At 44.1% G+C, this 25,055-nt stretch overlaps 1 protein-coding gene and 1 long non-coding RNA gene across 3 annotated transcripts in view; both read left to right on the top strand.

Annotated features, from left to right (window-relative positions):
• ITGA6 (integrin subunit alpha 6) overlaps window positions 1-25,055 on the top strand; it is a 66,875-nt gene that overhangs the window by 12,453 nt on the left and 29,367 nt on the right. For both annotated transcript variants that reach the window (XM_083627395.1, XM_083627394.1), the window contains exons 2-6: window positions 12,397-12,524; window positions 14,088-14,167; window positions 16,590-16,845; window positions 21,064-21,195; window positions 24,083-24,296. In XM_083627395.1, coding sequence (XP_083483521.1) covers window positions 12,397-12,524; window positions 14,088-14,167; window positions 16,590-16,845; window positions 21,064-21,195; window positions 24,083-24,296 — 810 coding nt within the window. The remainder of the gene's footprint in view (window positions 1-12,396; window positions 12,525-14,087; window positions 14,168-16,589; window positions 16,846-21,063; window positions 21,196-24,082; window positions 24,297-25,055) is intronic.
• Window positions 16,891-19,418, top strand: LOC310743764. The gene is made up of 2 exons (XR_014539217.1): window positions 16,891-18,729; window positions 18,763-19,418. It is a non-coding gene; the product is annotated as an uncharacterized lncRNA (long non-coding RNA).

Below are 25,055 nucleotides of genomic sequence, written 5' to 3' on the forward strand. Positions count from 1 at the left end.
AGTAATAAATACAGGTATTTGGGGAAGTCCTTTCATAAGCATGCATCAGATGAAAAGAAAACTGTTTGCTGCAGTTCATCCATCTTGCTTGTGGAAAATAAAGTGTGGCATATGGCTGCAATCCTAAACACACTTACTTGGAGTCAAGTTCCATTAAAATCAGTAAGTCTTACTTCCAAGTGCATGTGCATAGAATTGTGCTGTAATGCATGCTACTGGGTTGCAACTATTTTGAGTTTAAGTGAACTTGAGCATACCTTAATTAAATGTGTAGTGATTCTAATCCACTTTATTTTGTTCACTTACTTAAAAGATTTAAACTCCATTTTTCCATCTATGGTCCCCAAGGTGACTTACAAACAGAATAAAATAATGCAAGGAGCCATCTATAGTCACGGTCTCAGGCAGAATCTGAGAATCTTTTAGCAGTGCTAACAAGAGAATAGGATTGGTGTTTCGGGACTAATTTGATTTTGTGACCTTGAGAGCTTTAATTCGAAGAAGATTATATTTCAGGTTCCCAGCTGTGCTTGACCTGTACAGTCTTCCATTCACACCCTAGCTTTCCCCCCATTTTATTTTTATTTTTGGAAAGGATCAATCGCTCTTCCTAATTTCATCTCTATACACCACAACCTCATTGAGTAAGAGAGACTTGATAAGGTTAGAGGCATTTGTTTCACCTATCAGGATGTAGCAATCCTCAGAGCTCATTTGTGGCTTTTGAAAAGTGACATTATTTATTTGTTTTAAAAAAAGAGTTGCGTCAAGATGTCAGAGTCCAGTTCTACCGTGGGGGTTTAATTCAAGTGACAGCTGGCTTCTGTATTTGGCATGAGCTTTCAATCTGTGAACCAACCCCACCTGCTTTTTGCCAGGCGATTGGTTCTTCACAATAAATAAAACACATAAGAGGGGAAAATGAGATACAAGGCCTCCTGCAAGAGTAGAGAGGAGCTTGGTGGAAGTCTGTATAGATTAGCAAGACTTTACCGAATATGCACTGATCATGATTCAGAAACTTGATGCCATGTTTCTTCATACTGATATTGCATCCAAAGCCCCAAGGATCCACTGAGAGGGCCAGTCTTCAGGCCTGGAGCTGGTGCAGCAAAAATAGATAAATAAATAGCACGACAACATCAACCCTCCCTCCAATTTTCCACCCTGGCCAGCATTAGCTGGTGGAGCTTTGGGTGCAGCGGTTGATCTTCCTCACTGCTCCGCAGCTGGAGTTTTGGATTATTCGGCCTCAAAGTATAGAAAGCTGCTTTACACTGAATCGGACCATTGGGTCCATCTAGCTCAGGGAGCAGGTGTTGAGGCTGGAGACATTCCCTGCCGCTACCTGGAGATGCTGAGGATGAAACTGGGGTGGGGGTGGGGGCTTCTACATGAACCATCTGCCCTACCACTGACCTATAGTCCTTCCCCTTTTGGTATATTTGGTTTTGATGAGTCATCTTGTGAGTGTTCCACTCTGATCGGCGGAAAATAATGAATAAATGTGCTCGCTCAGCACTGGGTAGGAGCCAAAGTCTTGCCACGACTTTGGCATGTCGTGAAATGGCCATTGCGGCAGGGAGCATTGGTTCATTTGTTGCCTAAGCATCATGCGCACTTTTGCTCTCTTCCCCCTCCACCCTGCCAAACAGCAGCAGCAGCATGTCGGCGATGAAATGGCTGCTCTTTGGGCAAATGCTGGGCCTCAAAAATAATTCAGAGCAGCACCAGTCTACTTTAGGCTTTAGATTGTGACAGAAATTGTCCACTCGTCATGTCCCAGAAGCTGTTTTCACTAACTGCTTCTTGGAATTCTTGCTAAGACAATGCTCTCATTCACCCCACACTCTGAATGAGGACTCAGCAATTGGTTTCATTTTTTAAAACCATGGTAATCTCTAGTTCTCTCCGAATTTTCACTTAATCTTTCCTGTAAAGTTTTACATGCTTAAGATTCTTCAACATTGCTGGTGAGTAACTCATATTTGAAATCCCGAGTTTAATACTGGGATCAAATAAAGGAACAGCCCCCCACAGTCCCCCCCCCATTTCCTCTGAGAAAGGAGAAAAGTGTACAGAGAAAAGTGTGATTTTGAGCAATAAAAGGAGAACGTGCTTAATTCTTTCCCAGCCACCTGATTTCCCATTCACAATTCCTGCTAAGCTGCTTTCCCTCCCATGCCATTCCAGATGCATGTTTTACATGAGAGCAGATAACCCAAAGAAGAGCCTTGCTAGATCAAGCCTAGCATCCTGTTTCCGGCAGTGGCCAATTAGATGCTTCTGGTGAGCTCGCAAGCAGGATATGAGGGCAACCGCCTTTACCCTGCAGATGTGGCAGTTGCAGTTAAATGCAGAGCTGCAGGATAGAACCAGCTATGTAGAACAGCTCTTTGAGGAACGATGCTCCTGAAAATCGTTTCTCAGAAATACTTGAAAGCAGAGCAATTTCACTCACCTCTCCATGTATTCAGGCCAAAAATTGCATGCAGTGTTGGGGGTGAATGGTCGCGGGCCAGTTGGCTTTAATACTACAAGTCATGGCTGGGTTTACCCTTGTTCTGAAGCTCTGCACAAAAAGAATGTTACAGTGGTACCTTGGCTCTCGAACTTAATCCATTCCGGGAGTCTGTTCGACTCCCAAAACCGTTTGAAAACCAAGGTGTGGCTTCCGATCGGCTATAGGAGCTTCCTGCACTCAAGCAAAAGCTGTGTTGGATGTTTGGCTTCCGAAAAATGTTCGCAAACCGGAACACTGACTTCTGGGTTAGCGGCGTTCGGGAGCCGATTTGTTCGGCAACTAAGCCGTTCGAGAACCAAGGTACCACTGTACTCTTAAACTGACTAAAGGATCTAAAATATGGAGATCTCCCACCTTCATTCGAAATTTTAGAAACCCGAGATTTGAAATAGTTCATTGGATTTTCTACTTCAGTACTTGCCAGACATCACCTTGGTTCAGATGTCATTCATTTATGTATGTATGCCATTTATTTATGTAAGCCACTCTCTGTCTGGCTTACACAAATCAGTGCTGAGATGGTCCCTGCCCTCAGGTTCATGAACTAAAAAGATATAACACAGCAAAAAATGGGAGGGAAGAAAGTTCATGAGCAAGCCATGCTTTGAACATTGGCGTCCAGGGCCTCTCCAATTGTCTCCTGCCCTTCCTGGTTCACAATAAATGTAGCTCGCTGTGAAGTCCAAATCAGGCAAAAGGCCATTACCACTAACTGTAGTTCCCCTCTTAATCAAAAATAGAAACCATGGTTTGGAATGGGTTTTCAGTTGTGGTTTGGAGGCAAACTATGGTTTGTGGCAGCAATAGTTTGCTTGATTTGGAGATTGTAGTAAACTAGATTACCATGGAATTGTGGGATGGGGTGGGGTGGAAATCAGAGTTCATGAGGAGAAAAGGAAAGATAACGATGGAGCATGTAGGGCATGAGACATGATCCTGATAGTTTGACCATGACATTTAAACAAGGTTACTGTGCTGTGTTTGATGCCGTGACAGTTTTAAAGCTGCCTGTAATTTTATTTAAGACAGGCAGGGTATTACACTGTGGTGACGAAGTGGAAGTATATAATCCTTACTGGAATGCAATTCAATTATAACGGCTAAGTTAAGTAGCTTTAGGTTATTATACATTGGTTCTGTCATCTTCATTTGGATAAGGAGTTGGCAGAGGCAGCACTGAGATCAGAGATCAGTGTACAGAATATCAATGCACATCTTACGTATTTTATTAACATATAAATCAACCTCGTATATCCCGATAAAACTTAAAGCGATGTTCTCATCGTATGAAAAGTGGCTCCGAGGGGGGAAAGTGTGTCTAGAAACTGCACTGGGATGTGCCTAGACGGAGGACTGACTTATAGAAGGTGAGCTACCAGTTTGATGGCTGTAGGTATCCTGGCCATTGTAGCAAAGACCATAAATCGTCAAGTGGAGATAAGCATTTCCACCTGTTAAGGGATCTGTGACTGGCTGGTGCATGTCCATAATTACAGACTTACATCTTTTTTATGCTGTGGTCTTCGAAAACCAGAATCCACCTTTAGCCCAAGAGTGCATTTGGGGACCCCCATCTTTACTTATTGTACTGCTGTTTTTGCAACCCGTCTTAAGATAAGGCTGTGACACAGGGGGGTGGTCACGACCCCCCTGCAGAAGCCCAGCTGGGATGGGAAACCTCAGGTTCAGGGGCTCAATTGCTGCTCTCCAGGCTTCACCCCTCACCGGTCTTGCTTCACAGTCTCCTTCAATGCTTTTGGGAGTGGCCGCCGAGACCATATAACACCGGTTCTGAAAGATCTTCATCGGCTCCCAGTACATTTCCCAGCACAATTCAAAGTGTTGGTGCTGACCTTTAAAGCCCTAAACGGCCTCGGTCCAGTATACCTGAAGGAGCGTCTCCACCCCCATCGTCCATCCCGGACACTGAGGTCCAGTGCCAAGGGCCTTCTGGTGGTTCCCTCGCTGCGAGAAGTGAGGTTACAGGCAACCAGGCAGAGGGCCTTCTCGGTAGTGGCACCTGCCCTGTGGAATGCCCTCCCAGCAGATGTCAAGGCAATTAGCAACTATTTTACTTTTAAAAGACAACTGAAAGCGGCCCTGTTTAGGGAAGTTTTTAATGTTTGATGCTTTATTGTTTTAAATATTCAGTTGGAAGCCGCCCAGAATGGCTGGGAAAGCCCCGCCTGATGGGCGGGGTATAAATAATAATAATAATAATAATAACAACAATTATTATTATTATTATTATTATTATTATTATTATTATTATACCTTCCTAGAACATGTTTTTGAACTCTGAAAATGCCTGCCAGGATGGAGCGTATAGAGGTGTGTGTTTGTTTGTAGAAACCAGCCTACTCTACAAAGGTAAAATGTACACTCATTGCTCCACCCACTTTTGCCTCTAGCTCCACCCACTGTTGGCACATGACCCCTGGAGAGTTGCCCATAAGGGAATGCTGCCTTCTGGGTGAAAAAAGCGTTCTCAGTGTTCCTCTCAGCAAGCATACTGCTGCAAGTATGTTTGAGATGTGGGTAGGACAACACATCTAGTACAGTGGTACCTCAGGTTAAGTACTTAATTCGTTCCGAAGGTCTGTACTTAACCTGAAACTGTTCTTAACCTGAAGCACCACTTTAGCTAATGGGGCCTCCTGCTGCCGCCGCACTGCTGGAGCACGATTTCTGTTCTCATCCTGAAGCAAAGTTCTTAACCCGAGGTAATATTTCTGGGTTAGCGGAGTCTGTAACCTGAAGCGTATGTAACCTGAAGCGTATGTAACCCGAGGTACCACTGCATTCTACTTGGACTATAGCAAATGGAAGCTGAGACAAGGATAGCAGAACAGTAAAAACAGAGAGTTGGGTCCATCAAAGTGTTTACTGAATCAAGGTCAAAGTTTTGTGTGCAGGCGAATCTAGATTCCTAAAATGAAGACCTCCAGATTCTAGATTACATTCTGCAATTGCAATGCACAAGGATGCGTTTCAGTCCAGTTATGAAACCTGAAGGACAAACGAAGCATTAGTTTGTGGAATTATGTGCAAGTAAGGCTGCAAGCTTTGGTCTACTTACTTGGAAGCAATATCTGCTGAATACAGTGAGACCTGTCTCTAAATAGAAGAAAGCCCTTCAAAGCTCCAGGGAAAAGAGTGCAGAGTGGAGACTGCTAACCCCCCCCTTTTGTTTCTGTGCATATTTGATAGGTTCCAAATGCATCTCTCTGTTATATTGTACTCCCCCCCCCCCCGCTGGGCCTGACCAATAATACATTTCTTTTCAACTGGGCTGAGCACTAAAGGAGCACTGGTTGCTAATTCAGTAGTCTCTCTTGGAACTATTAAAAATAGCTAAATCCAAGAACGGGTGCGTACAAGAGATAGTAAAGAGAGAGGCCAGGAAAAATGAAAAACCAGCTGTTCTGTTCTTCCTTTTCAGACTAGGCTGATGTAGACACGAAGAGACAGATGGGCAGACCTTTGCCATGCAGCCAGAGACAGGCAACACAATCCTGTCTCTTCCTTAAATGTAAACCTTTTGTCTTCAGTGAAGTTGTTAATGAATGAATCATTCCTTTGTATAAAAGGGTCATCATTACTTTAAAACACAAAACAAAACAATAGCCAGAGCTAGCTAGCCTAATAAGGAAAGCATCTGAACTGAGAATTTGAAATTTAATGGGATTAGCTAAAATTTAACTAGTTGTGATGAAACTTTTCTGGAAAGGCTAGTTAATCAACCCACAGTCAGTGATGGTGTTTCTTTTTAGCGACCCTGTCTGGCCGCCCTCATTCCTCTTTTTCTATGCCTTTTTGTTCTCTGAAAGATAGAAATGTTGTATTAGCTGTCAGCTCCAGATCAATCTTGCCCTTGTGTTGCTGCTGTTAAAAAGTTATTCCCCTCTTTCCCGCTCCACAAAGGAGTAGGTCAGAGCAGCATATAAAAAGCAGACTTTTAAGAACGATCTAACCTTGAAAACGTAGGTCAGCTTCAATAACAGCAGCAAAAAGCAAAAAACTCAGAAAGAGCAGCATTAACAAGCACCCTACTCTTTCAAACACTTCTTTTATTTGTTTTGCTTTTATTTGTTTTGTGCTTGGAAAACCATCGTGGTAATGGACGGGCAAATTGACTTTGGGGAGAACCACCACCAAGAAGTCTCTGTCTCCGTTAGCCAGCCACCTTGCCTTGGAAAGGGGTAGGGAGAGGGAGAAAGTACTAAAAGTTGGACCCTGGTGGGAATTTTTAACAACCAGGCAGGTTCATATGGAGACCATTTAATGCTTTGTGGATCACAACCAACATACTGAATTGTGCCAGAAAACAAACTGATAGCCAGCAATGCTGTTTTACTATCATATATTGTTGCTTTGCTGTCTCATTTCAATATGGCGTTGGCAACTTATTTCAGCATCCTCTCTGTCACTTAAAAATGTGAGTGGATACCAAAGTTTCCATTGAAATAGGTGTAGAAAAACCAGCTGTCCTAGCAATTCTAAGTGGAGGTAGAATTCTTGTGGACTATTGCTTGTTATGACGGGACGCAGGTGGCTCTGTGGGTTAAACCACAGAGCCTAGGACTTGCCAATCAGAAGGTCAGTGGTTCAAATCCCCACAACGGGGTGAGCTCCCGTTGCTCAGTCCCTGCTCCTGCCAACCTAGCAGTTTGAAAGCGCGTCAAAGTGCAAGTAGATAAATAGGTACCGCTCCAGTGGGAAGGTAAACGGCGTTTCCGTGCGCTGCTCTGGTTTGCCAGAAGCAGCTTAGTCATGCTGGCCACATGACCTGGAAGCTGTATGCTGGCTCCCTCAGCCAGTAAAGCGAGATGAGCGCCGCAACCCCAGAGTCGGTCACGACTGGACCTAATGGTCAGGGGTCCCTTTACCTTTACCTATGGCTTGTTATAGTTTTGGGACCATTCACTCAACTGAACAGCACTAATTTTTTCCCATATAATCATAGACTCCAGAGAAATCAAGAGTGTGACTAAATATCTATGTACGTATGTATGTATGTACTTAAAAGCAGTTATATAATTTTTAAAATTTCAAAAAAAACCTCTTACGTGATTGTATAACTAGGGAGAGCTGCAACAAGGCTGCTTCAAAATGTTAACATAATCAACTTCTTTTTATCATTTCTCGTATGTCTAATAACAGAACAGAGTGCTTTCTAGATCCAGCTCCATCCTGTCAGGGTCCCCCATCGCAACAAAAATAAAACAGGACATTGTCCGCTTCACTTTCTCAGTTCTTTGGCAACCTAATATAAACTAACATTCTGTAAAGCCACAAAGTGTGGCAATTCCCACTATTCCTTTTTCTTTCTTGTTAAAAATCTAGCCAGAGAGGATTTACCAGGCAGTCCCATTATAACTGGGAAAAGAACTAGTAAAACCAAAGTGAGATGGAAGCAGAATAAAAATGAGGTAAAAATAAAAGAGGTCTTCTCACAGCAAGGGAGGAAAGCCATCCCGAAAGCACAAAAGTATCAAATGAATGGTTTGGCGCCGAATATTTCACTCTGAAAGACAATTCCAGCTCAGGCCTTGCTATTGATTTCAGTGGGAATTTAGCTACCAGCCTTTGGTTTGGGTGTAGAAAGCCCTACACAGTTTGGAACCAGAATACCTGAAAGATAGGCACCTCACCCTTTATATGCCCTATTGATCACTGTGTTCTGTGTTCCTACCAATACTGCCTTAACTAGGAGGTCCATTCTGCACAATGTAGGAATTGGGGATGGTCAAAATGTAAACGAAGGGAACATTGGTCAGGTGAAAAGGGAAAAGGAAATGTGGAAGAAGGTAGGGTGGCAAGCAGGGGTGGCAGCCAATAGCGAATCGTGTATACCTGGTCAGGGTTTTGTGTCTCACAGTCTTTCCAATGAATAGTCCAATAAATAGTCATTGAAAGTTGTTGTCAAAAATGAACCTGTTGCCTTTGGGTTTCATAAGGTGGTGTAGCAATCAAGATTTTAAGGGTCGCAGAAATAAAAGCTGTGGGTTTTCTCAATTCTCTTTCCGTCCTGCCACCCAGACAGGTTTTTCGTTGACCGACGGTGGTGGTCCAGAGAACTTTAAGCCCTACTTAGGTTAAGTCAGCAACAAGGTGGAGCTCGATAAAATTTTTGAATTGTCCTGAGAATGTTCCTCAAGACAAACCCAAGTCAGTTAGACACACACACTGTGTGTGGGTGGGTTGAAGTTCAAAAGGAAATGCATATTTGCTTAGGGAACACCCAGTCCTGTCAGCCAACAGCTACTAAAATGCTTATCAGCGGCATGTGATAAATTTCACCTTGATTCCTCTTTTATTGCCCTTTAAATATATGTGCTATAAAAGAAACTTGTAGGCATATTTCATTTCCTCCCTTTCTTAAAAAGTAAAAGGAAAATATATTTGTATGCACGTATTACACACACACACACACACACACACACACACACGCTTATACAGTGGTACCTCAGGTTACATACGCTTCAGGTTACAGCCTCCGCTAACCCAGAAATAGTACCTCGGGTTAAGAACTTTGCTTCAGGATGAGAACAGAAATCGGGCTCCGGTGGTGCAGCGGCTGCAGGAGGCCCCATTACCTAAAGTGGCACTTCAGGTTAAGAACAGTTTCAGGTTAAGAACGGACCTCCAGAATGAATTAAGTATTTAACCCGAGGTACCACTGTACACATATATATTTAGTAACTTTGGTTTCTTCTACATTTGACTTCTTTCGGTCTGATCCTGTGCTTTCTGTCTTACAAGTAAATGCCACTGAGTTCAGTGGAACTTGAAGGTAGAGCAGTTCCAGGGAATCTTTTTTGGAGAAGAAGTTTTTACTTTCTTTCCAAGGAGCTGAAGAGGAAGATGATTCAATGGTTATTCATAATAATACAGGTTGTGAAAAGTCCAGTGAAATGGATTGACAGGTGGTACAGGACAAACAAAAGGAAGCACTTCAGACAGTGTTGATTAATTTATTGAATTCACAGCCATAAAATGTGGGCATGGCCTCTGGCTTTTAATGACTTTTAAAGAAAGGGATTAGATTAGACATTTCCATGGAGGACGGGTCTTTCAGAGACTGCAAGTCAGGGCAGCTGAATGACACAGGCCTGTCCAGAGAGAGAATATGCAGAGACAAACATCCAGTAATGAGGTTACCAAGGGTAGTTGGGAGGCCACCTTGGATATACCGTATTTTTTGCTCTATAAGACTCACTTTTTCCCTCCTAAAAAGTAAGGGGAAATGTGTGTGCATCTTATGGAGCGAATGCAGTCTGCACAGCTATCCCAGAAGCCAGAACAGCAAGAGGGATTGCTGCTTACACTGCACAGCGATCCCTCTTGCTGTTCTGGCTTCTGAGATTCAGAATATTTTTTTTCTTGTTTTCCTCCTCCAAAAACTAGGTGCGTCTTGTGGTCTGGTGCGTCTTATAGAGCGAAAAATACGGTACATTTGACCCTGACTGTCTACATATTTCTCCTCCCACTGACCCTTCATAGCAGAAGTGGTGAGTCCTGCTTCAAAACTGGGACCGTCTCTAGCAAGTAAATGTGTGGTGCTGCCATATTCAGGATTGGACTCGTCGTTGACATCCGTCTTGTCTCAAAAGCCAATGGAGTGCGCCTCTGGGGTTGAAGTCCAATGGCTGCATTAGCAGCACTGAAGGGACCTCCCTGTGGCACAAGCCTGGGGCTCCGTACAGTGGTACTTCAGGTTACATACGCTTCAGGTTACATATGCTTCAGGTTACAGACTCCGCTGACCCAGAAATAGTGCTTCAGGTTAAGAACTTTTGCTTCAGGATGAGAACAGAAATTGTGCTCCGGCGGCGCGGCAGCAGCAGGAGGCCCCATTAGCTAAAGTGGTGCTTCAGGTTAAGAACAGTTTCGGGTTTAGAACGGACCTCCGGAACGAATTAAGGACTTAACCCGAGGTACCACTGTATATGGAAGTCCTGGGCTTCCCAGATGACAAGACTCCTCCCCGATGTGGTGTACTGGTTAAGAGCGGTAGTCTCGTAATCTGGTGAACCGGGTTTGCGTCTCCGCTCCTCCACATGCAGCTGCTGGGTGACCTTGGGCCAGTCACACTTCTCTGAAGTCTCTCAGCCCCACTCACCTCACAGTGTTTGTTGTGGGGGAGGAAGGGAAAGGAGAATGTTAACTGCTTTGAGACTCCTTTGGGTAGTGATAAAGCGGGATATCAAATCCAAACTCTTCTTCTTCCCCTCTCGGCCTCACCGATGTGATCCAAAGAAAAGCGGAGCAATACGTTTGGCACCTGCTTGACGGCAGGTTTTGCTGGAAGGAGGCGTACAAGGCATCGTCCAACTGTCTTATGGACAGCCCTCCAGATTTGTGTAGGGCAGTGATGTCCAAACCTTTTTCAAAGAGGGCCAGATTTGATGAAGGGAAGGGCCGTGAGGACCGACCAAAGGGCCAACCAACGTTGTTGACATTTTTTAGGATTTTACCCCAAGAAATAAACTGCCACAGAGGCCGGATTAGGCCCCCAAAATGGACTTTGGACATGCCTGGGGTAGAGTGATGGGGTCTGGCTTTGGGTGGGGGTCAAAAGCAGCCTTCAAGGCGTCTCTATCTGCCCTTTAAGACTCTCACCAGGCCACACTTATCTTAGTCTTTTTTCTATTCGAAACCTCATTCCAAATAAAAAAACCCATTGGAGATTAGCTCCGCAGAGTTCACTAGGCCTTGCTCTGCTGGCTTTTTATTTGGAGGGAGTTGGCGCAGCATTTAAAAAGCAACAGAGCATGGTTATTTGCTGTCTGAAGCGGTCTGATCCATACTGCTATCAGACCATTACTCTTACCACCTTGTTCTGCTGAACTTGTAGATAAGACCCAAGTCCAGTTTTAGGACAATATAGGCTTGCTGCACCTGGAGTAGGCAAGAGCTGGGAAGGGGGGTGGAATGCAGCAACGTTTATATTGGCACCGTGTCCACCATGTGAAGAACAGCTCAGGTAGGAAGTTGGTGCTCCACGCCAATCTCTGACACGTCTTGCAATATGTTTTTTTCCCTCTTTTCAATAATTTTGTTATTAGATTTTCCACAATGATAACACAAACCACAAAGCAAAATGATACACAAAAACAGAAAAAGAGAAAGAAAAAAGAAGGGGGAAAAAGGGAACAATAAACAGATAAACAATAACAACAAACTTAATTCTTCACAAATCCAACCTTTTAAACATCTTGGCTGACTTCCTCAAATCCCTCCCTTCTGAGTTTCCTTGTCATTAGAAGTAACAGCTTTCCAATATCATTATTAAACTAAAACAATTTCCAATTATAATCCATCTTATTCACTTTTCTTAACATTCTAAATCCCATTTATTTAATTATAACTTAGTTTAATCCTAGGCCTATTTGTTTCTTTCAAGTAATTTCTAATTTTTTATATTACAATATTTATTCAAGTAGTCCTTAAATTTCCTCCAGTCGTCTTGAAACTCCTCTTCTTTCTATGCAATATGTTATTTGTGGGAAACAGCCCGTGCCCTCCAAACTAGACAGAAGCGGAATTGTAAAACAAATAAATGTAAAATTGTACACATACAGTCGTACCTTGGAAGTCAAACGGAATCCATTCCGGAAGTCCGTTTGACTTCCAAAACGTTCAGAAACTAAAGTGCGGCTTCTGATTGGCTGAAGGAAGCTCCTGCAGCCAATCAGAAGCTGCGGAAGCCCCGTCGGATGTTCAGCTTCCAAAAATAGTTCACAAACTGGAACAATCATTTCCGGGTTTGCGGCGTTCGGGAGCCAAAATGTTTGAGAACTAAGCTGTTGCGAAATTTCCCCACTGTCCATTCCTCTGACGGAGTTCTGCTGTTTGTCTCTCAACAGGTTGCTGGTTGGTGCCCCTCGGGAAAGAGGTTTCCCATCACAGCTAGCCAATAGAACTGGAGGGTTGTACAGCTGTGACATCGCAACTCCGAATGCGAAATGCACACGGATAAAATTCGATGAGAAAGGTGAGCTCAGCAATATCTAGACTTCGTTCTGTTCTGTTCTACACAAAGGTTCAAATGCTTATTTTTTTAAAAAAATAAGCCATGGGGGTGGGGATCTTATTTGTTCAAACGCTCATTTTAAAAAACAACAACCACCATTTGGGAGAGGTGGAATCTTATTTGTTGCTTTAATTTATGCTCTGGGAAGTTATTGACCATTATTTGAGAACAGTGCCATGGTGCCTCTGACTGAGAAATGGGCACAGAACCCATATTTTCCTAAATCAGCCTGGTATGCTGTTGGGTGACTCTCACTCATTTCTAGGAAGGTTACGCCGAAGAACTTCCTGATGCTTGTGTCCTTTTTAATAAAGCAAGTTTTTATTAAAGCTTTTTCATAAATAACACAACAAATGTTGGTACTGACCTTTAAAGTCCTAAACCGCCTCGGCCCAGTATACCTGAAGGAGCATCCCCACCTACATCGTTCAGCCCGGACACTGATGTCCAGCTCCGAGGGCCTTCTGGCAGTTCCCTCCCTGTGAGAAGCGAGGTTACAGGGAACCAGGCAGAGGGCGAACGCCCTCCCATCAGATGTCAAGGAAATAAACAACTATCTGACTTTTAGAAGACATCTGAAGGCAGCCCTGTTTAGGGAGGTTTTTTAATCTCTGATGTTTTATTGTATTTTTAATATTCTGTTGGGAGCTGCCCAGAGTGGCTGGGGAAATAATAATAATAATAATAATAATAATAATAATAATAATAATTAGGAGTCACCCAGAGTGGCTGGGGAAAAAATAAATTATTATTATTATTATTATTATTATTATTATTATTATTATTATTATTGAAACTTAAAAAAAAACATACAAAGGGAAAGAAAAAGAAAAACACCCTCTCTCAAAAGGTAGCTCTTAACCTTTGTCTCACCCAGAAAGTGGTGAACACTCCCAGATTTCACCTGGGAGCGTTCCTTTTTATTCCAGTCTCTCATCCGGGGATGGCTTCCCTTCCTTTCACTGCCATTATGTCTGGATTTCCCCAGACATTACCGGGATTTCAAAGGCAGAATTGACATTTGGAGGGGGGGCGGCGGGATGCAACTTTCTCGCTTCCCCAGGGGGGAAAAAGCTTAACAATTTTTGGGTCTTTCTTTAAAAAAAAAAAAAAAGCTCAGTTAAGGCACTAGAGGAGTCACAGCTTTGTTATATAGCTCTGCAAATCACTTAATCCTCTCAAAATTAAATATAATATTAATATTCCCAGGCCGAAAAGTCCGTAGTGATGCTCATTTGAACCGCCCTGTGTGAATATTGTAGGCAAACACTGCCATCTAAAGACAGTTTCAGGTACTGAATGAATATATGGTGCAGTCGTAAGCATTCCTACTCAGAAGTAAACCCCACTGAGTCCAGCAAGACTTTCCTCCAGGTAAATTGTGTATAGAATTGTAGCCTTACCTGTCAGCGGAGTCGTAGTTAAAATAATATGTTTGTAAGTCACTAGAGAAATGTTATTTTAGAAGTTGGGGTTTTTTTAAAAAAACAAACAAACCAAAATCACCTTGTGATAATTTTTCAGCTGATCTGAGTAAAGAAAGCAAAGAAGACCAATGGATGGGTGTTACCGTCCAGAGTCAAGGGCCTGGGGGAAAAGTCGTGGTAAGTTCTCCGTGAATCACCAGTCGGCAAACATTTTGTTAATGGCATTTCTCACTACATTTTTAATTGAAAAATACTAGGAATCGACCTGAGAAATAATTCCCTCTGTTTCCAGTTTTTGGACCGTGAATGCCATTGGTTACAAGGTCAAGAATGGCTACTATTATATTACTATCAGCCACCATTATGTACCTTATTTTTTGCTCTATAAGACTCACGTTTACCCTCCTAAAAAGTAAGCGGAAATGTGTGTGCGTCTTATGGAGCGAATGCAGGCTGCTCAGAATATTTTTTTTTCTTGTTTTCCTCCTCCAAAACTAGGTGCGTCTTATAGAGCGAAAAATACGGTAGGCAGAGCAGGCTCGAAGGAAACCTGGAAGCTACAGAAGCACAAAAATATTTAGTGGGGGGGTCCTAGTGGGAAGGAACCCACAAAATAGTCCAATGGGGAGTAAACATGCTGAGTGGCCATGGAATGGCGACTGAATGTTGGGGGGTGGAAATGGAGTGGTTGGAAATCGGAACAACAGCTCTCCACACTGCAACATTTTGTTACAGGTTTCACTTGCATCCTGTGTATACTTCTCTTGATTCCTAGGCACAGTGGTCTTCAGGTACCATTGCAACATTCATATTCTAAGGAAAAGAGAGCGCATTCACAGAACCTTTAAAAAAGTTGTTTTGCTAGTGCAGAATTCAGCAGCCAGGTTTGAGCATATTGCACCGATCCTGGTCCAGCTGCACTGACTACCAGTTAGTTTCTGGGCCCAACTCAGAGTGCTGGTTTTGACCTATAAAGCCTTAAATGGCTCAGGACCGCAATTCCTCAAGGACCGCCTCTTTCCATATGAACCTACCCGGACCTTGAGATCATCTTCTGAGCCCCTCCTTCGTATGCCCCCTCCTCCAGAGGTCCGGAGGGTGGCAGCATGAGAACGGGGCCTTCTCTGTAGTGGCTCCCTATCTGTGGAATGCTCTCCCCAGGGAAGTTCGCCTGGCGCCTTCATTATGCACCTTTAGGCGCCAGGCAAAAACGTTCCTTTTTAACCAGGCCTTGGGTTGATTTGATTTACATCCCTTGCCCCTTTAAAATGTGTTGTTTTTTGAGGGCGGCTGTTGAGTTGTTTTTATTTTTATTATGTATTTTGTGGTTTTATATCTTGATTTTATCATGTGAACCGCCCTGAGACCCCCAGGTATAGGGCGGTATAATAATAATAATAATAATAATAATAATAATAATAATAATAATAATGCCATCAAACTGATGAATGCTTCACTGATATCTTCCTGTAGCTGTCCTAATGAAAAAAATATTGTGAGGCAAAATAAAAATGCATACAGTGGTGCCTCGCAAGAAGAAATTAATTCGTTCCGCGAATTTTTTCATCTAGCGAATTTTTCGTCTTGCGAAGCACGAAATCCCATAGGAATGCATTGAAAATCAACTAATGCTTTCCTATGGTCAAAAAAAGTCCAAACAAAGCCAAATTTGGTACAACAAGAGTTTATTAAGTGCTCTTTAAAGTCACACATACTGTAAAGAGCATTTCAAAATTCAAACCCAGAATTTTTTTAAAAAAACAGCAGAGTGGCCCAATGGTCACAGAAAATCATAAAAATGCAGAAAAAAAACCACAAGCTTCCAGATTCTTGCAAACCCCTCCCCAACTGTTCCCCCAGCCACCCAGCACACAGAAATTCAAATCCAGAATTTTTTTAAAAAAACAGCAGAGAGCCCCAATGGTCACAAAAAATCATAAAAATGCAGGAAAAAAACACGCTTCCAGATTCTTGCAAACCCCTCCCCAACACCAAGTCCTTGAATTCCAAACACCCCAACCCAAAATCCAAAACCCCCAAAAAAAGTTTTAAAAGCTTAACTTACCAAATGGCTGCAAAAGAAGTTTTGGAAAAGCTTCAAAAATCACCAAAGTCTTTAAAAACCTCAAAAAAGGCTACTATGTACACTGCGTTCTATGAGTTGCTCCTCGAAGTCAAGTCGCAACTGTATTAACGGTGTTAAGAAAAAGGAAACAAACTTGCAAGACGTTTTCGTCTTGCGAAGCAAGCCCATAGGGAAATTCGTCTTGCGAAGCAGCTCAAAAAAACAGAAAACCCTTTCGTCTAGCAAGTTTTCCGTCTTGCGAGGCATTCGTCTTGCGGGGCACCACTGTACTTCCAGATGATTTAAAAGTCATCTTTCCTTTGATATGGTAGCATGTTGGCTGTTCAGCGCAGAAGCATTCAATATCAGAGAACTTGATGTCAGCCAATCTAGGATTGTACCCTCTTAATTCCTCAGCCCTGCCAACCTCCATACAGTTGCCCTGCTGAAGTGCTAGTGGCCCCTTTTCATTTCTCTTGCGGATAAGGCAGCTCAGCTTTCCTTATTGCCTACGGTGTTCTTAATGCCTTTCAGACTTGTGCCCATCGCTATGAGAAAAGGCAGTACGTCAACACGATCCAGGAAACCCGAGATATCATTGGAAAGTGCTACGTGCTGAATCAGGACCTCTCCAGCAGCGAGGAAATGGGTGGCGAGGATTGGAGCTTTTGCGATGGCCGGTTGCGAGGCCACGAGAAGTTTGGCTCCTGCCAGCAAGGCGTAGCTGCCACTTTTACCAGAGATTTTCATTATGTTGTGTTCGGGGCACCGGGTGCTTATAACTGGAAAGGTATGGCTTGGGTTTTTCTTCAAATATCACTCCTGTGGAGGTAGCTTAGTCAGTAGAGCATGAAACTCTGAATCGCAGGGTTGTGGATTTGAGCCCCATGTTGGACAAAAAGGGGATGGATTAGATGACCCTCGTGATCTCTTCCAGTGCTACGATCCTATGATTTCTGTTGTCTGTCTGTCTGCTGTTTCAGTATCGACAACTTTGTTATTTGTAGATTCTTGATCTGTATACCCCCCCACCTACATTGATGCTCTTTCCCCCAAAATCAAAACGTTAGGTGTACAGTGGTACCTTGGTACTCAAACGGCTTGGCTCCCGAAAAAATCAGCTCCCAAACACCACAAACCTGGAAGTGATATCTGGAAGTTTGCGAACGTTTTTTCAGAATCCGAACGTCCGGCACAGCTTCCGATTGAGTGCAGGAAGCTCCTGCAGCCAATCGGAAGCCGCGCCTTGGTTTTCGAATGGTTTCGGGAGTCGAACGGACTCCGGGAACGGATTAAGTTCGAGAACCAAGGTGAACCACTGTATCTGCTTTTCATGCTCCCGAATTGGTGCTTTCAGTAAATTACATGAAAGTGCTTTATGCTGAGTCAGATCATTGGTCTATCTAGGCCAGTAGTTCCCACATTTCCCTGCCCCCATAAATATCCATAGATCAGCTGAGAACCGGGGAGCATTTTATCGCTAGGACTGGGCGATACCTGGTTTTCAACATCGTGATATATCACCAGCTAAACATTGCAATAAATGGATATATCACGATGTCTGAAATAAGGGTGGAGCTACAAAGAGGCATGGGCCGGCTTCATGGCTTTTCCCGCATAGTGATTTTTGCCGGCGACTGCTCTTGAGATTCGCTCCCGTCTGCAGGAGGCGAGGGAGAGCTGAACCAGCAGAGCTAACAGGCGCTGCAGGAATCGAGAAGCATCAGTTGGCTTCACGGTTTTCCTTACATTTTGATTTTTGCATAGCACACACGTGCGCGCACAAACAAACATCATGATTTGCCATATATTGCCAGGTCAAAAATTATGAAATGGATATCACAATACAGACTTCAAACCGGTTTTGGACGATATATCGATATATTGCCCAGCCCTAATGTCATCTCCACCCCCTGTGTGTGTGTGCTCATGTGAAAATATAGGGTGGCCTACTCGATATATTACTGGGACGTGAGTGGTGCTGTGGTCTAAACCACTGAGCCTCTTGGACTTGCCGATCAGAAGGTTGGTGGTTCGCATCCCCGCGACGTGGTGAGCGCCTGTTGCTCTGTCCCAGCTCCTGCCAACCTAGCAGTCAAAAGCACACCAGTGCAAGTAGATAAATAGGTACCGCTCCGGCGGGAAGGTAAACGGCGTTTCCATGCGCTCTGGTTTCCGTCATGGTGTCCCTTTTAGTCATGCTGGCCACATGACCCGGAAAAACTGTGTGTGGACAAACGTCGGCTCCCTCGGCCTGAAAAGCAAGATGAGTGTCGCAACCCCATAGTCGCCTTTGACTGAACTTAACCATACAGGGGTCCTTTACCGTTACTTTTTATAGGGCGGCCATACTCACTGCAGGCGTGTGGCCCTCAAAGGGTTGACCAAAGGTAAATGTGGCCTCCGGAACAAAAAAGGGTTAGTTGCCACAGCTGAGATCACTGTTAATTTTTTTGTAGCCAAGTAAAAATGCACTCAGCTGGGGGGAAAGTTTTTGAAAAATAAAACGACAGTAATATTAGTAGTAGTACTAGTAGTAGTAGTAGTAAATAAATAAATCCTGTTGAATTTTGTGGCCTCCAAATTAAATAAAAGCCGATGGATTGGTTTGTGCTTACTTAGGCTAATAAGCTGTGAAATACCACCTTTATTTTTTTAAAAAAACAAGGTTGTTGTTGTTTTTGGCTGCACTCTGTCATGCCAACAGCAGTGGCCTTCTATTCTCCTCTGACCTTTCTCCTTTGCAAAAATAGCAGCGTGCCCCTGTGCCCGGCACGTGAACCATGCAAAACCCTTGACCCTTGGCGCAAGGTGTACTTGAGTTTACCCTTCCAAATTCTGAAAACTGGACCACCCTGATGCGGTGCGTCAAATAAAGAGCCATTGCTTTAGTTGAATTGCAGGTACTTATTGCCTCAGTGCTTGGTTTGAAGAGTGCTCTTTTACGGCCCGGAGGAAAAACACACACGTTTGTTTAGTTGAGAGCATATTGTATACCTGTCAAAACCGAAGTGCTTGCTTTCTAAATAGTGCAGAAGTGTGTTTTCATAATTAGGGGACGGCTCTTTACCTAAGCAGCAGCAGCAGCAGCAGGGATTTAACATAATGGACATTTTTAAATGTTATGGTATTAGCACGTGAAAAAAAAAGTTTATAAGAAACATCCACGCTGAAGAGTCTTTGCGAAATGTCACCTCTCATTTGCAGATGCAGATAAACAGGATCTTCCCTGTTACTGCAGCCCGTCCCAATTTGTCCACATGTTGTTGCAGTGCATGTCTGTTGGTCACGCTGGTAGGGGGCCGATGGGACTTATAGACCCAAAAAGCTGGAGGGCACCACTTTGGGAAAGGCCACGTTCTTTTTTAAAAAAATCTCCCCTTGACCCAGTGTTCCACATCACTTGCCTTCTGTTTTAGCTAAGACAATTCCCGATTTTAAATGACTTGTCTGTGGACTTTGGACTCAGAATGTGACTTCCTGAGTAACTTAGCTTTTCATTATCAGCACAAATCACTTAGTTTTTTTGTATCAACCCTCAGGGTTGTGGAAGTAAAACTGCCCTTGCCGAAGGTGGAGGATGGCTGAGAGAACATAAGGTGCTGAGGACCTCCCTCTTGGAGGATGATTTGGCGCACCGGAGGAAAACTCCTTTGCCATTGTTGTGCCGTTGCCAGTTCTGTGCTGTTTGTACACTGGGGCTCGGAAGAGGCCATTTTGAGGGTGGGTGGGTGTGTCAAAAGAGCACCCCAAGCTCCCTTGTTCCCCTGACAGCCACCACATGGTCCAAAGAAATAGCTTACCTAGAGTTGGTGCTCTCAGTTCCATCCCATTAGAATTGAAGGTGGTGGAGTTGAGAGAATAATACAAGAGAAAAGTTCTTGTCTTTCTCTTCTTACTTGGCCAATTTTCCTTGGTTACCGCAGCATCGGACCGTGAAACCTCAAGGACCACCTCTCTCTCTCTCTGAACCCACCTGGCCCCTGAGATCCTCTTTTGAGGCCCTTCTTTGTGTGTCTCCTCCCTGAAAGATCCGGAGGGTGGCAACACAAGACCAGGCCTTTTCCGCAGTGGCTCCCCACTCGTGGAATGCTCTCTCTAGTGAGATTCGGCCGGCGCCTTTGTTATCCACCTTTAAGGCAAAAACTTTGTAAACAGAACTTTGCCCGATTGATATCTGACGCCCTTTAAACAGGTGTTGGGGGAGGATTATTGGAATGTTTTTGTTTTTATTATGTATTTTGTGTTTGTATATTGTGATTTTATGTTGTGAACCACCCTGAGACCTGCAGCGGCCGCCGAGACCATATAACACCGGTCTTGAAAGACCTACATTGGCTCCCAGGACGTTTCCGAGCACAATTCAAAGTGTTGGTGCTGACCTTTAAAGCCCTAAACGGCCTCGGTCCAGTATACCTGAAGGAGCATCTCCACCCCCACCGTTCTACCCGGACACTGAGGTCCAGCGCCGAGGGCCTTCTGGCGGTTCCCTCACTGCGAGAAGCCAAGTTACAGGGAACCAGGCAGAGGGCCTTCTCGGTAGTGGCGCCCTCCCTGTGGAACGTCCTCCCACCAGATGTCAAAGAGAACAACAACTACCAGACTTTTAGAAGACATCTGAAGGCAGCCCTGTTTAGGGAAGCTTTTAATGTTTGATGTATTACAGTATTTTAATATTTTTTTGGAAGCCGCCCAGAGTGGCTGGGGAAGCCCAGCCAGATGGGTGGGGTATAAATAATAAATTATTATTATTATTATTATTATTATTATTATTATTATTATTATTATTATAGAATCACATATTTGCTGCATCCTGTAGGTCTAGAATGGGGCCCATTACACAGTGTTGTGTATCAATGTTCCTCCCTCCCTTTCCCACAAGGATTATACCATAGTTGCTTTGTCTTCTGTTTGCGTTAAAGTTTATTTTATTCCCCTCCCGCTCCCCCTTCCTTTGTCATTCATCCCACTTTTTTGTTCTTTGCCATTTCATATTTTTTTCCCCTAGGAGTGGTGCATGCAGAGCAAAGGAATCAGTCATATTTTGAAATGGGTATCTATGACGATGGGCCTTACGAAGTTGGCGGGGAGAACCAGCTTGATGAGAGCCTAGTTCCTGTTCCATCTAACAGTTACTTAGGTAGGACGAAGCTCTTCAGAGATCTCGAGGAAATTTCACTACCCAAATGTGGAGCGATAAAGTGAAACGCTGTTGGAAAGTAATTCAGTTAAGGACCCTCCCCACCCGCTTGCGTTTTAACCAAGAGCTTTTTGTCCGTGCCCTCCTTTGCCATTTCCACCACTGCTTTGAAGTGTAAAATGGTACTCTTGGTTGAGGTACCTCTAAGAGCTGCTAATGTAATGAGACATTTCAGAGCACCGATGAGGACTTGCAGATTTCTACATCGTGATTATAACCTCTCTGTTTCTCTCTCTATGTCTCTCTCTGTCTTTCTCTTTCACACACACACAGTAAGTACTGTATGTGGATTAGTAGCCCTAAGCCATTTTACCTCAACATGTGTAGCACAGGGAAGTTTAATGTTACTCAACAAGATTGTGATGGCTAAGAAATGATGTTCATGGTATATCTCCAGCGGATAGGGATCCCAAATTTGTCAGCTAACTTCTGAGGCCTCTTTGCAATGCTTTAATGGCTAACCCCCCAAGATTGGTGTGTCATATGGCAAATTGTCGAGATTGCATTTTTGTTCGCCCTCGCTTTCTGAGTGCCAGTTGAGTGCAATTTTTGCAGTGTTTTGCCACGAACGGTGAAAACAATTCCTTCTTAACGCAAACGGTGAAGAACGGCAAACAGCTCACCGGCGTTTGCGCATGTCTCCTCCAAGAAGGGATAGGGGCCCTTAAAGATTGAATAGCGACCCATCTGTAAAAGCACACTTTGGGATGAGATTTTGTGGGGAACGTTTGAGGCCAAGGATGATATTTTGCCATTAAAACTGATGAAGGGGATGGAAGGAAAAGTCTGTTCGTGTGTAAGCTGAGTTAATATAGCGTGTTTTTTTTTTAAAGCTCTGAGGCGTATTTTCCGCTCTATAAGACGTACTTTTATTTTGCAGTATTTTCACCGTATTTTTCGCTCTATAAGATGTACCTTTCCCCTTCTAAAAAGTAAGAAGAAATGTGTGTGTGTCTTATGGAGCAAATGCAGGCTGCGCAGCTATCGCTGAAGCCAGGAGAGCAAGAGGGACCGGTGCGCGCCGATCCCTCTTGCTGTTCTGGCTTTAGGGATAGCTGCGCGAAGCCTCTTCAGGGCAATGGGAGGAACGCTCCGCCTGCCCTGAAGAGGCTTGGCATGGCTATCCCAGAAGCCAGAACAGCAAGAGAGATTGCTGCTTTTGCTGCGCAGCGATCCCTCTTGCTGTTCTGACTTTGCTTCACTGAAGAGGTGCTGCGCAGAGAGGGAAAGCTGCGCAGCGCCCCTTCAGCAAAGTGGGCGGAGAAACGGAGCCCCTTCCATTTCTCCTCCCGTTTTGCTTGGAGAGGCACTGCACAGAGAGGGAGAGAATAATTTTTTTCTTGTTCTCCTCCTCTAAAACAAGGTGCGTCTTATGGAGCGAAAAACATGGTACTTTACAATCCAGGACCTTTTTAGCCCTCACAGAAATCTGATCAGCGGGGAGGTTTCCACGAATCTGACTCCCATTTGCCATGAGTGAAAATCTGTAGATGTTAATGGGTATTGAAGGGTAGGAGCGCGAACCCCCAACCTCTTGCGTGGCAACAGGTCACATGCCCTGTAGCTTCAGGCAAGGCCCTAAAGGATGCAGCTTGCCTATATTTCCATTGGTAAAACTTCTGCTCTCTTTCAGGTTTCCCCCTAAGTCTCCATGTTATGCTCTCTGCTTAACCTGTCCTTCTTTCTTTCCTTCATCTTCTTTCTCCACCCACATTTGCAGGTCTCCTTTTCCTGACAAGTGTGTCTTTTGGTAGCCCCGATCAGTTTGTGTACAAAACGCTGCCTCCCAATGTCAGGGTAGGCAAGGCCACCGATCTGATGATGAATAGCTATCTAGGTTTGTGACCTCTGAATAGCGGTTGTCCATCTCGCTTCCTTCGTTACATTCCAGACTTTCGACATCATTATTTGTTTTCCATTTCATGTTGGTGCGTGTTGTGGAAAATGCTCAAAAGAGACGAGGAAACTTCTGAAAGTTTTGGGCGAAAAAGAATCCTCAGGACTCGAGTTTTTGGGGTGCTGGCTTGGCTAGGGGCCTGGAGGTCAAGGATGGAGAACCTGTGGACCTCGTTGACTGCTGCACCAAAACCTGGATAGAGGGGAGCCAATAAGATGAAGGTGGCCGCACCAAAGAGGGAGTGCTCAAATTGTTTACTGTACCTGTGTGAGCTGAATGTAGAAGTTCAGCATCAGTACCTGGGGGAATCGCGCCATAAGCATGATACATTTTTCATGAGGTCTTAACATTCCGTTAACATCATGGGAGTGCTCTGTTAAAGCAAGTGAACGCTTGAATCGATTTTTATTTATTACAAAGTCTGAAGAAAGCACAACGAAATTGCTATGAACGTGGCTCTCTGAAATCGGCACTGTATACAGTGGTACCTCGGTTTTCAAGCGACTCGGACGCCGAACGTTTTGGTTTTCGAATGCCGAAACCCCGGAAGTAAACACTGCTGTTTTCGAACGCTCCTCAGAATTTGAACGGCTTCCTCTGCATTCCCACCCCCCGACAATTTTCTCCACTGACTTTGCAGACCGCCCTTTGCGCCTCGGTTGTTGAACATTTCGGAAGTCGAAGGATCTTCCAGAACGGATTACGTTTGACAACCGAGGTACCACTGTATGTGCTGCTTTGAGTCTGCTTCAGTGTCTGCTGGGAGAGGACAGGTTTAAGCTTTTAATGTACATGTGTAGACCCTGTTAGGCGGGTTTTCATTGACCCTGTGCTTCCAGTCACCCCTTTAACTTAGCAACAATCACAGAGGCTTTGCCCTACAATAGCACCACACCTTCAACTGTTCATCTGTTTTATGTTGTGCGGTAGGTTTTTCTCTGGACTCTGGAAAAGGCATCACTTCGCAGAACGAGCTCACTTTTGTGTCTGGAGCTCCAAGAGCAAACCACAGTGGAGCGGTTGTCCTTTTGAAAAAAGACACTGTCATTCAGCGGGCGTTGTCTCCTGAGCACACATTTGAAGGCGAAGGGCTGGCCTCCTCTTTTGGCTATGATGTGGCTGTTGTAGACCTCAACAGTGATGGGTAAGCCTGCCCTCTGGCTCCTCTTTCTTCTAGTACCATGGGGAAGTGTGATCGTATCTTTCTTTTTTTGCAAAGTGGGAGAAACATAGCTGTCAACGTTTCCCCTTTTTGAAGGGAAATCCCCTTATTCCGGATAGGATTCCTCGCAAGAAAAGGGAAAAGTTGACAGCTATGGGGAGAAATGAGGCTGTTCCTCATTAGGTTATGGCAAACTCAGAAAAGCATAAATGCACCATTGCTTTTAAGAAAAGCAACCTGCCCATGTTCATAAAACGTAACTGGCGGACCAGTGAATGTTTTCACACTTCCTGCTCCCCTGACCCTCCATTTTAAGTGGTTTGAGTAAGTAAGCTTACTCACTGTAAAAAATTCAGCAAAATGGATACTTTAAAGAAGTATCTCAGGAAATATAGACCAGGGAAGGTGAACTTGAGGACCTCCAGTTGTTGCTGGATTTCAACTCGTCAACCCCAATGAACAGGGCCAATGATTAAAAATAATAAAAATAATAATAATGATAATAATTTATTTATACCCCACCCATCTGGCTGGGTTTCCCCAGCCACTCTGGGTGGCTCCCAACAGAATATTAAAAATACGATAAAACATTAAAAACTTCACTAAACCAGGTTGCCTTTAGATGTCTTCTAAAAGTCAGATAGTTGTTTATTTCGTTGACATCTGGTGGGAGGGCATTCCACAGGGCGGGTGCCACTACCAAGAAGGCCCTCTGCCTGGTTCCCTGCAACCTCACTGCTC

The sequence above is a fragment of the Podarcis filfolensis genome (genome assembly GCF_964270895.1).
Source record: "Podarcis filfolensis genome assembly, chromosome: 1".
NCBI lineage: Eukaryota > Metazoa > Chordata > Lepidosauria > Squamata > Lacertidae > Podarcis > Podarcis filfolensis.